The sequence below is a fragment of the Bombina bombina genome, chromosome 3 (genome assembly GCF_027579735.1).
Source record: "Bombina bombina isolate aBomBom1 chromosome 3, aBomBom1.pri, whole genome shotgun sequence".
Classification (NCBI taxonomy): Eukaryota; Metazoa; Chordata; class Amphibia; order Anura; family Bombinatoridae; genus Bombina; species Bombina bombina.
This window is the reverse complement of record NC_069501.1, coordinates 772450487-772467594: the sequence shown is the minus strand read 5'-3', so window position 1 is coordinate 772467594 and position 17108 is coordinate 772450487. Positions and strand designations below refer to the sequence as shown.

The 17108-nt window shown below is 39.0% G+C and overlaps 1 protein-coding gene across 1 annotated transcript in view; it reads right to left on the bottom strand.

Moving 5' to 3' along the window:
* The window catches only part of LOC128651921 (interleukin-1 receptor type 2), a 107365-nt gene that overhangs the window by 14889 nt on the left and 75368 nt on the right, over window positions 1-17108 (bottom strand). The window contains exon 7 of the mRNA XM_053704885.1: window positions 14296-14431. Coding sequence (XP_053560860.1) covers window positions 14296-14431 — 136 coding nt within the window. The remainder of the gene's footprint in view (window positions 1-14295; window positions 14432-17108) is intronic.

Sequence of the window (17108 nt, the reverse complement as noted above, 5' to 3'; positions counted from 1 at the left end):
AACATAAGAAGAATGGACATTCAAATGTCATACTGATGGAAATTAACTCTCTAAAACCATGCGAAAGAAATGAAATCTGTTTAAAACACCCATGATAGTTCGGTTCACATGAAAAATGGTGATAATGAAAATCCCTTTAGCAAAGAAAATGAAAAATCCCTTTAAGAGGTGGAGCTAAGGATTATTGCAGGTAACATATGAGAACACTATAAAAAGGAACACTCTCCAGGGTAAAGAGATATGTCTTGATAAAGGCCAGTTGTGGCTGAAACGTGTAGACGATTAGCATTTACCCAGGAGAAGCAGAGTACTCTGCAAGTATCATAAACACATCGAATCTACACTGGAAAATAAGTTTCTCAAAATTTGCACGCCAAAGACCACACCGGATTCGAGGGTAAAACGCTAATGTGATTGTCACGTCAGGAGCGGAAGCGTTACCCGAGGAAGAAAGACGAGAAAGCTAACATCATCAGAGTCCTATGGATACCAGCGCATGAGTGCAACCAATGTAAAAGATTACAAGTGGTGAGGTATACCGGGACATCGGACAAGAATCAAAGTAGTGGCATACCTGTTTATTTGCAATCTATGGGACGACAGTAAGCTCCCAAAACCTCTATAGATCTTTTTCGTATTACCATCAAAGTGAATATACAGATATTAGAAAGTACTCCATATCTGGGACTTTTGAAAACCGCACTTTATTGTTTTTATACTGTATGTTCATGGGATTTTTTTTATTTTGTTTTAAACCACCAGTGGTTATATATATATATATATATAGGTTTTATTAAATGTATATTAAATATCATCTTGTAAGTTGTTTTATGAGGTTATTCATATATGAGACAATTTTAGCTGTTTTAAGCACATCTTTTGTCTTCCTACTATGTATATATCACAAATGTGGAAATTCAACTGATGTATTTGTCTTTTATTTTTTTGTATATATGTGGTATTCCTATGTCTGAAATTGTTTTGCATTTGCATCTCCCTGAAATAAATAAATAAATAAATAAATACATAAAAAGAAATAATTACCTGGGTGCATTTGGAACTAGTGAATTGGATGGATTATAGGAAGGACTAGATGTGTTTCTATGTTTTATTTATTTTATTTCTTAAAATGTTTTGCAGTTTTTTTTAACTATAATATATTTTTATTAATTTGTTAACAAAAAAATAAGATATTAACATTCACATACATGTGTGTGGTAGATATAAAAACTTAAGGTACATCAGTGAATTAATGCAAAATAAAAACAATGAAACAAGAGGGAAGAGGATTTGTAGAGTGTAGATATGTTGGTGTAAGCAAATGTGAGCCTGGCAGAGGCATTCATTATCTATTGTAAAGGAGCTTAATGGCAGCTAGAGAGACCAGAGAGGACACAGTTGCAGTAGTCAAGGCGGGAAAGGATGAGAGAGTGAATTAAAATTGTAGTTGTGTCTTGTGTAAAGAAATTACTAATTTTAGAGATATTTTTGAGGTGGAAGCGGCAGGATTTAGCCAAGACCTGAGTGTGAGGAGCAAAAAAAAGATCTGAGTCAAGTGTGACCCCAAGACATCGGGCATGCGGGGTAGGGGTAATGATGGAGTTGTCGACAGTTATAGAGATTGCGGGTGGAGATTTTAGAAGGGGAGAAAATAAGGAGCTCAGTTTTGGAGAGACTTAGCTTAAGGTAGTGAGAGGATATCCATGAAGAGATGTGAGAAAGACAGTTGGTGACATGGGTTAGCAAGGAAGGAGATAGGTCTGGAGCAGAGATTAACGTGTTTCTAGTACAGACGCTGAAATTGAAGACTTTCTTGGTGGACAGAAACATTTTGCTCGATTGTTCTCTGATATGGGGTCTCCCAGTAAGTGGTATAGGATGGGAGAGACTAACTAGTAATGGAAAGTAGAATTTTGTAAGAAATGGAGATTGTGCATCTTGTATGGGGCTGTTTTGAGCATAACATTTCAACAATGCTTTGTGGTATTATCACATTCTTCCTTGGGTAAGTCATGGGTATGTGCCTTAAGGTACTATAAGGATTTTAAATGATTTTAAATGAGTCTCCATTAAACACCTGAAAGTCAGGAATATGGGTAATTCTTTCTCTCTGTAATTAGTCCATTCTGAAAATGTGGACAATTGTCAATTATAGGCCTAGTTAACCAGTGAGGGAGTTCATGGGGATGGGTTCATGGAGAGAAATCTTTATAGGAAATTACACTATTTCACTCATTAAGAGTTTCAGCCCCAAGAGGATTGAGAGCAAAGTTACCATTTCTATCTTTCTTACCAATCCAAAACATTCATCTATGTTGTTGTTATGTCGTAAACTCTATTCTAGGTTTACCCAGAGCTTATGTCTAAGGTGGAAATTCAAGTGTAATATCCAAGATAAATGAACTGCATTATAATAATAATTTGATTTTGTTTTTTTATGTCCCCAAATATACTGTTTTAATACATTTTGTAGTGATAAAAAAAGGTTTTTAGGCAAGGGCAGAGGTCTGGCCTGAAAAAAAGATATATCATTTTGGGTAATATATTCAATTTGAGAGTAACAATTCTGCCCAGTCACAATAGGCCAAGATGGGAGAGCTAGGAGAGGATACTGTATGTACTGACAAAGAGTAATTAAGCCTAAATATTTCAGGCAAATTATTTGCTAATATAATCCTTCAACATTTGCTCCTCCACTATCAAATATTAAAGTGTTTAATCAGGTACTCTTCCTTCATAGATGTAGCAAATATGTTAAGAATATCTTATTTTGTGAAGTTAATAGTTAATTTTAGATTATATACCTTAAAAATTTTCATTAAAAAAATTACGGACTTGAAGGGAGATGATAAAGTAAAAAATTTTTGTCTGCAAATAGAGAAATCTTGCATTCCATCAATCCCATAATAAGGCTTAAAATTGTCTGGTCATTCTTAATTCAATCTCATGTTTTGCTGATTTAAACTTTCAGAGAGAGTTAAGTGCAATATGCCATTTCCATTTGTCCTACTTTTAGGTGCATGCTGTCAATGTTGTTATGGTATTTAATGTGAATTGGTGTAAAACAAACTACCTCAATATGCAAGTCAAGGGGCACTGCTATATTGCCTACAGTACTACAAACTTCTTAATGCTTTGATGGAACTTCCCTGACTCTGCCAGTTGTTGGTTATGTATCAAAAAGACACTGGAAGTTTTTAGGAATACTCCATTAGGCCTTACTTATAAGATTGCAATAGCAACATTTAGAACATATCAATAACTTGTAAAACAGTGGTCAGCACACAGAGAGGAGAAAACACAATAGAGAAAAAGAACAACACCCCTTCTCAACGGCATGTACGTAATTATACTACATTCAGTTTCTTTTGAAGAAAACAATGATGTTCCCTTGGCAACCGATAGTGCGTCTGCAGTCTTCTCTTCCGATGGGCAATATTAAATGTCAATAATGCCTTCTTCTTGCATGTCCCTGAGCAAATTATATTTTACATCAATGTGCTTGGTTCGAGGATTGACTCTTTCTGATTGTGTCAACTTTATACAACTTCAGTTGTCTTCAAGGATTTGTATGGGTTTAGACACATCCAGTCCCATATCTAGTAGAAGTTGACAAATTCAAATTGCTTCTTGAGATGCATGTGCTGCTGCTATATATTCTGCTTCCATTGAAGAGAGTACAACAGTCACTTGTTTTCGACTAGACCAACATATTGTTCCTTTTCCATACTGGAAGATGTAACCACTTGTAGTCTTGCGGTCAGTGGTATCTCCAGCCCAATCAGCATCAAAATATCCAATTAGTTTTGGGTTTGATGTTGCTGGCAGTCGCAGCTTCATCCAAATTGTTCCTTTTAGGTACTGTATCACCCTCTTTACTGCATTCCAGTCACGTTGACATGGTGTTGCAACCTTCTACAGAGTATACCCACTGCTGCGGCAATGTCTGGTCTTGTCACGGTGGCAATGTATAGCAATTTTCCATTTTTTGTGTTCTTGATGCCTTGAATATAAACATGGATCTGCTTTGCTTCTTGAGAATCCTTGTTTCATGAGTACTTCATTCACTTTTTCATTCCACATTCTCGCAGCTTGCTTTAGTCCATAGTTGCTCTTTTGAAGTTTACATACAAGGTTCTGTTCCTTCTCAAATCCAGGTGTCTGTTCTTTCTAGAGATCCTCCTTGATTTCTCGATATAGGAAAGCAGTTTTGGCATCCAGGTGCCTCACTCGCATTTCCTTTCCGGCTGCAATGCTAAGGAGCGCTCTGATGGTGGCGTGCTTTACAACTGGAGCGAAAGTTTCATCATAATCTTCTCCAAATTTCTGCGAGTATCCCTTTGCAACTAATCTTGCCTTGTATCTGTGGATATTTCCTTCTGCATCATATTTTACTTTAAAAGTCAATTTGCTTCCTATAGTTTTGCGACTAGGGGGGAGCTCAGTGAGTGTCCAGGTTTTATTTTCCTGAAGTGATTTTATTTCTTCTTCAGCTGCCTTTCTCCATTGATTGGCTTCCCTTTTTGGCAATTTCTCTATATCTTCCCAGGATGTTGGTTTGAGTGTTTCATGTGTCTTAGCGATGTATGACAGCTTGTGGGGTGGTATCCCTTTCGTCACCCGAGTCGATTTTCTGATTTCTGGTTGTTCAGTGGGTTCCACTGGTTTGTGAGTAGCTAATTTTTCTATTGTAAGCTCCACTTCTTGTTCTGTCTCCTGCACAGCTTCACTTAGGTCAGAATCTCTTGCTGGTTCAGTGAACAGTTTCTCTTCATGGCTTTTGAGGGACATTTTTTCTGATGTTTGGCTTTCATCAAAATAAACACTGTGGCTTACTGTGATCTTGTTGGTCTTTGGATGAAGGATTCTATAGCCCTTACTCTGTTCACTGTAGCCACCAAGAATGCCTTCTAAAGCTGTGTTCTCCAATTCGAAGCATTTCTCACTTGGAACATAGGCAAATGCTTTACATCCAAACACTCTAATATGCACCATACAAGGTTTTGATCCATTCCACATTTTATATGGGGTACTTTCAATAGTTTTTTATGGTAGCCTGTTCTGTAAGTATGTTGCAGTCATTATTGCTTCACCCCAGTACTAGTTAGGTAAATTGGCATCTGAGAGCATGCATCTTGCCATTTCTATGAGGGTGCAATTTTTCCTTTCTACAACACCATTTTGCTCAGGAGTGTATGGTACAGTTGTTTGGTGTACAATACCTTGTTTCTTTTGGTATGACTCAACTTCCTTACTCAAATATTCCCCTCCATTTATTCCGTTTATCTGATGTCTCGCTTTTGTGCTTCATCAGATATGTTGTTGTGTACCTGGAATAATCATCAAAGAAGGTCAGTAAATATCTGTTCCCGCCAAGTGTGGAGGTTTTCATTGGTCCGCAACGTCACTGTGTATGAGTTCCATGGGGTGAGTGGTTTTTATTTGACTGGCTTGTGGAAGTGGGGTACGTGTGGCCTTTGCTTTGATACAACATGTGCACTTCATGAGCATGTGGCAAGGCAATATTATCATGTCTTCTGATAAACCTCCCTTTGCAAGTTCCTTTATGGCTTCTGGGTTTCGATGTCCTAATCGTCTGTGCCACAGGTGGTGGTGTTATGGTGGTGTTATGGTTGTTTTGGCTTGCTCCCTTTCAGTGATGAGTTTGTACAGGTGTTCATTCAACCTTTCTTTTGCTAGGATTTGTCTCCTGTTTCGAATTGTGCATTCATTGCCTTGGAACTGGACTGTGGATCCATTGTTAGCAAGAGTTTTCACTGATAGGAGGCTTTCTTCTAAACTTGGGATGTACAAAACATTATTCACTAGAATGCTTTGCTTATTTCCTGATGGTGTGATGTAATTCAGGAACCCTTGACCACTACCTTCTGCTGTAATACTTTTCCCATTCGCTAGCAAGACTTTGTCTTTTGCATTTAAATCAATTTCTGTGAAGAATGTCTCATTACTTCTCATGTGACTAGTTGCCCCTGAGTCAATGAACCATCCATGTGGTTTACTATTCTGATTCACTTTAAAGCTACCGCTCCATGATGCAGATGCAGTTTCCTTTGTGGCTGCCTTAGCTCTTTCTCTTGTGGGTGGCTTTAACCTTTGCTGCTCAGCTTTCCAGATTGGGCAGTTCTTTTTCAGGTGACCGGCCTTTTTGCAGGGAAAACACATTCTGGGTTCTCTGTTTTGCTTTGTGCCTTTTTGCACCTTTAGAGCTACCTTTGATCTCTGATTTTCTTCACTATGTATGTTTTCCTTTCTTCTATTGTATTCATCAATTAATTTTCCCTTAGCATATTCTAGTGTTAGTTCTGGCTCAGGTCTAGTTTCTAGAGCATTGATAAGGGCACCATTCTTCTGCTACTATATGATTGTCTTTAATTTCTTCTCCAATTTCACGTAGCTGTTCCACAATCTCTAGCATATAGTCTGTGCAGCAAATATAGTTTACTGTTTAAGTTTGAACGCTCATGCAGTTTTTGTAGTGCAGTCCACATACCTTTAGCTGTGTTTTCTTTTCTTATATGAATGAGTTGATCATCCTCCACTAACAGGCTTATAACTGCTTTTGCTTGCCTGTTTTTCTTGTCCCATTCTTCTGGGTTTTCAGTGGGTCTGTTTGTATCCAGCACCTCCCATAAGTCATCTTTGAATAACAGCATTTCAAGCTTAAACTTCCACAGCTGATAGTTGGTATTGTTTAGCTTTGCTATTGCATATTTTACTGAACCACTTGCCATCTTTCAGTAAATTGGATGCAGCTCTTGTTTCCTCACACAGTATTTACTTGCAACATAGATGCAACACTTACTGACTTGTAGTTTTCCTTTAGTGTCTGGGCCCATAACCTGTTGGTTATGTATCAAAAAGACACTGGGAGCTTTTAAGAATACTGCATTAGGCTTTACTTATACAGATGCAATAGCAGCATTTAGAACATATCAATAACCTCTAAAACAGTGGTCAGCACACAGAGAGGAGAAAACACAATAGAGAAAAAGAACACAAGTTCCTTCCTGTTAGTGAATGAACGAGTTCATAGATATAAATAATTAGTAATCTAAACTGTACAGCGCCATCTACAGCCTTAACGGTGTTCATACATGTGGTACAGTTCATGCTGTTGTATTTCCCAACACCAGTGTGCTCTCATAACAGAAGCAACAATGCCTTACAATGTGGATGCATGATGGTGTGTAATACCAAAATGGTGAGCAGGCTGTGGGAAGATATCTATTGGTTCCCTGGAACCTGGTAACCTGTATGGGAGAATTCAGTTCTTTTCGTCATAGCTCTTGTCTTGACACAGCTCAAAGTGAGTAAATAAATATAAGTACTACTTACATCATTGATATAGACTTTGCTCTTGTATATAGACACCACAAAAGAAAGAGATATAACCATATCACATGTATGATTGCACCAAATAATAGCAATTCCTTGGTAACTTCTCATAAATTTAAAGAAAGCAAATGAGCACTCAGCTAGGATACAAAAAACTTTTTTTCTCTGATCTTTCTCTCGAGAAGCTTGCCTGGATGCCTTACATTTTTACCAGTACCAGTTTTCATTTGTAATACATATCGTGAACTGACATTTTTGTCTTTCACGAGCATACAGTTTTACTTCTATTATCAAATTTGCTTTATGATCTTAGGAGTCATCTGAATATATCAGCCATTGAGAAGGAGCATATATGTGGAACCACCAATCAGAAGCTAGCACCCAGTGCATTGCCACTCCTGAGCCCACCTAGGTGTGCTTTTAAACAAAGGATACCAAGTGAACAAAGCGAATTGGATTAATAGAAGTAAATTGGAAATAGTTTAAAACTGTATGCTCTGACTCATGAAAAAAAATGTTTGAGTTCCATGTCCCTTTAACCTACGCTAGTGATCTGAAAATCATATGATACTATTTTCTTCCTCTTTTTGAAACTACAGTCACTTTATCCCACCCTACCTGCCCATTAGTTATTATTTGTACTATTACTGAAAGTGTCTGGTTATAGTATCAGATTATAGATGATTGTATTATTGTACTTGCTATTTTCATTTCTATTTTTTCTTTTATTGTAATTTGTTTTGTTTTCGTCTTTTTTTCGTAAAACATTTTGGAAATGAAAGAGGGGAAAAAAAGAATGTAAGGTAATCAAAAGTTGTGGTGTCCAACGTTATAATTTGAGGGATCAAACTGCATTTTTTATTTATTTTAAGGACATTAAACTTTAGTTATACAAGCACCCTATAGCCTTATATGCAGTCTTGGAAAAATATGCATTTAATTCACAATGTGAGCTCAAGAAAGAGAGGGTAGGAGAGATAAAGTATCCCTCTTGGTGTTGAAGATAGGGAGAGGTAGAGGCATACTGGGTGAGGTGGTAGGCCACTGGACCTTTGGTTACGCTGTGCCCTTCTAACTAAAATGCCAGCCTTGCCATTATCATAGCTGTCCATGAAATAAACCTTTAACAGTGTCTCTAGTTAAGTAGCAACATCGTGATAGGTTATAATAGGCTAAGGTGAGGGCAGCTAGGGTTATGGTTATAGTTCCTTTTAGTAATGGAAGTACAGAACACTGTTATATTCTACACAGCCATTGGCTGCACACTCTTGTGACTTATTTATAACCGTCCCTAATTGGCCACAGCAGAGAAGGTAAGCTAAATTACAACATGGCAGCTCCCATTGTTTTATAGACACTAACACTTTACACTTATTTTGACAATATTTAAAAAACTAAAAAAAAAAAAATCTTCAATGCATCATTTTATCTAGCATGCATTTAGTGTTTAATGTCCTTTTAAAGCAAAATCATTGCTAAGGTATTGTGGCAAACATGCTATTGCCATACTGGTGAAAATATAATATGGGACAAGTAAAGGCAGTCCTAACCTGGGTATAACAAGACTACACTGTTGTGTTAAGCTAGGAAGAAAAAAAACATAATTTATGCTTACCTGATAAATTTATTTCTCTTGTGGTGTATCCAGTCCACGGATCATCCATTACTTGTGGGATATTCTCCCTCCCAACAGGAAGCTGCAAGAGGATCACCCACAGCAGAGCTGTCTATATAGCTCATCCCCTAACTGCCACTACCAGTGATTCGACCGAAGACAAGCAAGAGAAAGGAGAAACTATAGGGTGCAGTGGTGACTGTAGTTTAAAAATAAAAAACACCTGCCTTAAAATGACAGGGCGGGCCGTGGACTGGATACACCACAAGAGAAATAAATTTATCAGGTAAGCATAAATTATGTTTTCTCTTGTAAGGTGTATCCAGTCCACGGATCATCCATTACTTGTGGAATGCCACTACCAAAGCTATAGGACACGAATGAAGGGAGGGACAAGGCAGGCGCTTAAATGGAAGGCACCACTGCCTGCAAGACCTTTCTCCCAAAAATAGCCTCCGAAGAAGAAAAAGTCAAATTTATAGAACTTTGAAAAAGTATGAAGCGAAGACCAAGTCGCCGCCTTACAAATCTGTTCAACAGAAGCCTCATTTTTAAGAGTCCATGTGGAAGCGACCGCTCAAGTAGAATGAGCTGTAATCCTTTCAGGAGGCTGCTGCCAGCAGTCTCATAAGCTAAGCGTATTATACTCCTTAGCCAAAAAGAAAGAGAGGTTGCCGAAGCCTTTTGGCCTCTCCTCTGTCCAGAGTAGACAACAAACAATGCAGATGTTTGACGAAAATCTTTAGTAGCTTGAAAATAAAACTTTAAAGCACGAACCAAGTCAAGATTGTGTAAAAGACGTTCCTTCTTTGAAGAAGGATTAGGACACAGTGACAGTACAACAATCTCCTGATTGATATTTTTATTAGATACCACCTTAGGTAAAAAAACAGGTTTGGTACCCTTGAAGAACCTTAAGAACTAAATTTAAACTCCAAGGCGGAGCAACAGGTTTAAACACAGGCTTGAGTCTGACTAAAGCCTGACAAAACGCCTGCACATCTGGAACCTCAGCCAGACGTTTGTGCAAAAGAATAGACAGAGCAGAAATCTGTCCTTTTAAGGAACTAGCTGACAAACCCTTCTCCAATCCTTCTTGGAGAAAAGATAATATCCTAGGAATCCTGACCTTACTCCATGAGTAACCCTTGGATTCACACCAATGAAGATATTTACACCATATCTTATGATAGATTTTCCTGGTGACAGGCTTTCGCACCTGTATTAAGGTATCAATGACCGACTCGGAGAAACCACGCTTTGATAAAATCAAGCGTTCAATCTCCAAGCAGTCAGCCGCAGAGAAATTAGATTTGGATTGTTGAAAGGACCCTGAAGTAGAAGGTCCTGCCTCAGAGGCAGAGTCCATGGTGGAAAGGATGACATGTCCACCAGATCTGCATACCAAGTCCTGCGTGGCCACGCAGGTGCTATCAAAATTACCGATGCTCTCTCCTGTTTGATCTTGGCAATCAGACGAGGGAGCAGAGGAAACGGTGGAAACACATAAGCCAGGTTGAAGGACCAAGGCGCTGCTAGAGCATCTATCAGCACTGCCTTGGGATCCCTGGACCTGGATCCGTAACAAGGAAGCTTGGCATTCTGGCGAGACGCCATGAGATCCAGTTCTGGTTTGCCCCAACGTTGAATCAACTGTGCAAACACCTCCGGATGGAGCTCCCACTCCCCCGGATGAAAAGTCTGACGACTTAGAAAATCTGCCTCCCAGTTCTCTACTCCTGGGATATGGATAGCTGATAGATGGCAAGAGTGAATCTCTGCCCATTGAATTATCTTTGAAACCTCCAACATCACTAGGGAACTCCTTGTTCTCCCTTGATGGTTGATGTAAGCTACAGTCGTGATGTTGTCCGACTGAAATCTGATGAACCTCACTGCCGCTAGCTGAGGCCAAGCCTGAAGAGCATTGAATATCGCTCTTAGTTCCAGAATGTTTATTGGAAGGAGTGCCTCCTCCTGAGTCCATGACCCCTGAGCCTTCAGAGAGTTCCAGACTGTACCCCAGCCCAGAAGGCTGGCATCTGTTGTTAGTATTGTCCAATCTGGCCTGTGGAAGGTCATACCTTTGGACAGATGGACCCGAGATAGCCACCAGAGAAGAGAATCCCTGGTCTCTTGATCCAGATTTAGTAGAGGGGACAAATCTGTGTAATCCCCATTCCACTGACTGAGCATGCAGAGTTGCAGCGGTCTGAGATGTAGGCGGGCAAACAGAACTATGTCCATTGCCGCTAACATTAAGCCAATTACTTCCATACACTGAGCCACCGAAGGGCGAGAAGTATAATAAAGAACACGGCAGGAATTTAGTTTAGTTTTGACAACCTGTCCTCCGTCAGGTAAATCTTCATTTCTACAGAATCCATCAGAGTTCCCAGGAAGGAAACTCTTGTGAGAGGGGATAGAGAACTCTTCTTTTCGTTCACTTTCCACCCATGAGACCTCAGGAATGCCAGAACAATGTCCGTATGGGACTTGGCAATTTGGATATTCAACGCCTGTATCAGAATGTCGTCTAAGTAAGGGGCTACTGCTATGCCCCGTGGCCTTAGGACCACCAGAAGTGACCCCAGAACCTTCGTAAAGATTCTTGGTGCCGTAGCTAACCCAAAGGGAAGAGCCACAAACTGGTAATGCTTGTCTAGGAAGGCGAACCTGAGAAACCGATGATGATCTTTGTTTATCGGAATGTGTAGATAAGCATCCTTTAAGTCCATGGTAGTCATGTATTGACCCTCCTGGATCATAGGTAGGATGGTTCGAATAGTCTCCATCTTGAAAGATGGGACCCTGAGAAATTTGTTTAAGATCTTGAGATCTAATATTGGTCTGAAGGTTCCCTCTTTCTTGGGAACCACAAAGAGATTTGAATAGAAGCCTTGCCCCTGTTCCTCCTTTGGAACTGGGTGGATCACTCCCATAACTAGGAGGTCTTGAACACAATGTAAGAATGCCTGTCTCTTTATCTGGTCTGCAGATAATTGTGAGAGGTGAAAACTTACTTTTGGGGAAGAAGCTTTGAAGTCCAGAAGATATCCCTGGGACACAATTTCCAATGCCCAGGGATCCTGGACATCTCTTGCCCAAGCCTGGGCGAAGAGAGAAAGTCTGCCCCCTACTAGATCCGTTACCGGGTAGGGGGCTGTTCTTTCATGCTGTCTTAGAGGCAGCAGCAGGCTTCTTGGCCTGCTTACCTTTGTTCCAGGCCTGGTTAGGTCTTTCCCTCTTGTTTTGCATTAGAGGGAGTTGATGCCACGCTCATCTTAAAGTTTTGAAAGGCACGAAAATTAGTTTGTTTGGTCTTTAATTTATTAGACCTATCCTGAGGAAGGGCATGACCTTTTCCTCCAGTAATATCAGAAATGATCTCCTTCAGTCCAGGCCCGAATAGGGTCTGCCCCTTGAAGAGAATGTTGAGAAGCTTAGACTTTGAAATAACATCAGCTGACCAGGATTTAAGCCATCGCGCCCTACGTGCCTGTATAGCAAAACCTGATTTCTTAGCCGTTAGTTTGGTTAAATGAACAACGGCGTCAGAAACAAATGAATTGGCTAGCTTAAGCGCTTTAAGCTTGTCAAGTATATCATCCAATGGAGTTCCTACCTGTAAGGCCTCTTCCAGAGACTCAAACCAGAAGGCCGCAGCAGCAGTGACCGGGGCAATGCATGCAAGAGGCTGGAGAATAAAACCTTGTTGAATAAGCATTTTCTTAAGGTAACCCTCTAACTTTTTATCCATTGGATCTAGGAAAGCACAACTGTCCTCGACGGTATTAGTTGTACGCTTAGCTAGGGTAGAAACTGCTCCCTCCACCTTAGGGACTGTTTGCCATAAGTCCCATGTATCGGCATCTATTGGAAACATTTTCTTAAAAATAGGAGGGGGAGAGAACGGTACACCTGGTCTATCCCATTCCTTAGTAATAATTTCTGAAAACCTTTTAGGTATTGGAAAAACATCAGTGTAAACAGGCACTGCATAGTATTTATCCTATCTCCACAATTTCTCTGGCACTATAATGGTGTCACAGTCATCCAGAGTAGCTAAAACCTCCCTGAGCAACACGCGGAGGTGTTCAAGCTTAATTTAAATGTAGACATATCAGAATCAGGTTGAAGTATCTTCCCTGAGTCAGAAAAATCACCCACAGAAAGAAGCTCTCCTGCCTCAGCTTCTGCATATTGTGAGGGGATATCAGACATAGCTACTAAAGCGTCAGAGAGCTCTGTCTAGTCCCAGAGCTGTCTCGCTTTCCTTGTAACCTTGGTAGTTTGGACAATACCGCTGTAAGGGCATGACTGCCGCCATGTCTTGTAAAGTAAACGCCATGGGCGCGCTAGATGTACTTGGCGCCACTTAAGCGGGAGTGAAATTTTTACAGTGTGTGTAATAGACTAACAGAGCAACCCCCTTAACCCCTTAGTTTCAAAACCGGATCAAAAAAACGATATAAACGTTTTTTAACAGTCACAACAAACTGCCACAGCTCTGCTAAGGTCCTAAGTGTTCAGGGGACTCCTTCAGGGAAGCTGGAAGTCTCAAGCTGCAAAAACTATTGCAAGATTTAGGCCTGAAATTAGGCCCCTCCCAACCTGTATTCACAGTGAGATGGCCATAAAAAATATCCCTAGGCAAAATCTAGCCAGCCATATGGAAAAACTGGGCCCCAATAAAGTTTTATCACCAATATGTAGAAAAAAACGTTTAAACACTTGATGATACCAGTCATTATTACATCACTGTAATCAGGCTTACCTTAAATAAATCCGGTATTAACAGCATTTTCTAGCATATTCATTTCTCTAGAAAAATGTAAACTGCACATACCTCATAGCAGGAGACCCTGCACGCCATTCCCCCAGCTGAAGTTACCTCATCTCTTCAGTTATGTGTGAGAACAGCAATGGATCTTAGTTACAACCTGCTAAGATCATCAAAGACCACAGGCAGACTCTTCTTCAACTTTCTGCCTGAGGCTAAAATAGTACAACTCCGGTACCATTTGAAAATAATAAACTTTTGATTGAAGATAAACTACATAAATTTACCACATCTCTCTAGCTACTTCCTATCTTGTCGAGAGCTGCAAGAGAATGATTGGTAGTGGCAGTTAGGGGAGGAGCTATATAGACAGCTCTGCTGTGGGTGATCCTCTTGCAGCTTCCTGTTGGGAAGGAGAATATCCCACAAGTAATGGATGATCCGTGGACTGGATACACCTTACAAGAGAAATAAACACATTATTTTATTCCCTTTTAACCATTTCTTGAAATAATCTGAGAATCTGAAATTGTATACTTACTGAAGTTCACCCTCCATTACACGGCTATCACTGAAGAATTCTTCAATGTATGAGTCATTTGCCAGCCACCAAACAAGGGTGACAGAGGTGCTACCATATCCTGTGAATACCTTGCATGGAATAACTAGTTTAGAACCTGTGGAAAAATAAAAAAAATAATAAAAATTAAGGTATGTTTGTTGTGCAAAAGTGAATAAAAGGCATTCTTTTAATTTACTGTATCTAAACTGAGCATTATTTGCCTAATAAAGAATAAAGCTTCTTCCTACTTTCCAATTCAGCCTCTATAAGCCAATGAGTATGTGTACTGCAGTATCACTTTATAAACATGTATTATCCTATTAGTTGTAGTTACAGTTAAACAGTATTTATTTTTCCAAGCAATACATATTTTAACTGATATGTTTCACATGAATTATATCATTTTTCATTTGTACAATGAAACAAATATACTTCTTTATGCTTGCCAGGCGGGTGTATGATATTATATATTTTATTAGTTAAAAGCTTGCACTGCATAAATTATGGGTAATACCATTAAATGAGTAATTTAATAGGGTTTAAGATTATGTAGGTGCCTTTATTGAGAGTTTTTTCATGCTTTAAGCATTATATTTTATTATTTTTAACATACCCAAAGTAAGGAATTATATATATTTTAATGCTTGTTTTTAAGGCATCATTTATAATGTGACATTTATCCACACAAATATGCACATACTTTGCCTTACAAAGATTTTAAAAAATGAGAACTATATATTTTAGTCAAATTTAAAGGGCCCTAATAATAAAAAAATATATACCCTTTAAATTGTTAGAGCACGTCATTTTAAGACCCTGCACTACTCTGTATTAACACCCGCAAAGGCTTTAAACATACAGTAGAGGTACTGCTTGGGATTCACTTTGTGGGAGTTAAACACCCAATAGTGCAGGGTTGATAGTCTTAAAGTTACATGCTCTAACTAATTTAAGCTTGTCATTTTTTGTCTTGTATGGCCCTGTAAATAAATCTTTTTAAACCAAATCCCAACTCCACAAAACATACATTGGCACTATTCAGCATAAGTAGAGTTACTTCTGCTAATGATTAATATGATAAATAGGTAGATATATTTCTTAAGAGAGGTTAACCATGAATAAGGACTCAATGTACTAAGCAGCATAAGCTGATTTTGAGCCCTTGTAAGGCAGGTTCGGCACATACACGCCTGCTTCCGGCATTGTAAGAAGCAGCGGCCTGAGGTGGCGGATTGAAAACACCCCAAACACGCTTGCTCAGAGTGATGGACAGGCCCTTTTTTAGTGTGATTGGTTGTGCAAGAGAAGGGGGCGGCATTACACACTCAAGAAAGTATGTAATGGTACATGGTGGCAGCGGACGTGCAGGTTGAGAACCTTGCTCGCACAGCCACTAATAAATGGTGACCTACATCTTGATGAAGCTGAAAAATGTATTAAGCTAAGAAAAAATAATTTAACACTAACATAGCAGAATTTCCTTTATGGTGGCTCATTAGAATATTTGTAAAATAATTTAATTTATAATTAAATTTATTTATTAACACTATTGACAATTGGAAAGATAATAATTTGAAAATAACCGATCTTTCGGTGCTAACTGAGAAAGGAGAACATACAAGAAATTTTAGAAAGAGAATTCAAAGAATATACTGAAAATTAAATCATGTGATATACTTAAATTAATATCAATTAATTATTCACTTTTTCCACCACCATATTGTCTCACCCCCTTCTAACTTTTTACTTCCCACCCATACAACCTTCTTATTTTCTGCCCTCCCCTATTTATTCTCCCATACTCTGCAATGTCATCATTTTTCACGGCACTAAAATTAGAGTGTGTGGCACAGCAAAGCAAGATACACACATGGATTGAAAGTACTATGGGTGAAAGAAAATTAGTGCCCACATGCATCATTTCCCCACACACCTGCTCCATTACACATTTCTAGTTATCCTTGGAGACTCAATTCAGAGATCATTTTACAAAGACCTTGTTAAATTCCATTAATGTGAGGAAGAGCAGTATCTCTCAGAAGCCCAACTTAAACAGAAGATATCTTTTGAAAATTAAGTTTGTTGGAGTGAGGCAACTTCAGAGAGATGCTCAATAGACTGTTGTTTACCATGAATTTCAGTATGAAAGGCAGCAGCAGGCAGCACAATTACTGAAGTGTGCATCTGATTATAGTACACAAACCCCATAAATTAAATACACCTTCAAAGAAGGTAAACAAGGATGTGCATAGAGTCCTTTAAACACAGCGACAAGCAGTTCCCTAAAGATTTGGTATTGACTAATGACCACCACAGATCAGGAATGGCAGGAGCAAGTGTGTCAGCAGCAGGCAGCAGAGTTACTGAAGTAGGCCTCTGAATATATTAACTAAGCTCAAAAATACACCACCAAGGAAGGCAAACAAACACATGGCTAGAGTCTCTTGGACACAGTAGCTTGCAGTTTTCTAAGCATTTGCCATTAAATGACAGATAAGGAAGGGCAGCAGAGTTACTGAAGAGGCAGCAGAGTTACTGAAGAGGCAGCAGAGTTACTGAAGCAGGCCTCTAATTATAATACACAAACCCCAAAAATACACCTCCAAGGAAGGAAAATAAACATGTGCAAAGAGAGTCCATTGGACACAGTGTCTAGCAGGTCATTAAAGTGAATATAAAGTTTAATAATAAAGTTCCCAGTTTTTAAAAATACTCTTAAAAACAGGGGCACTTTGATTCACTAAACTTTACATTTAAAGTTTTTTTTAAAATAATTACCTATTTCTTTATTA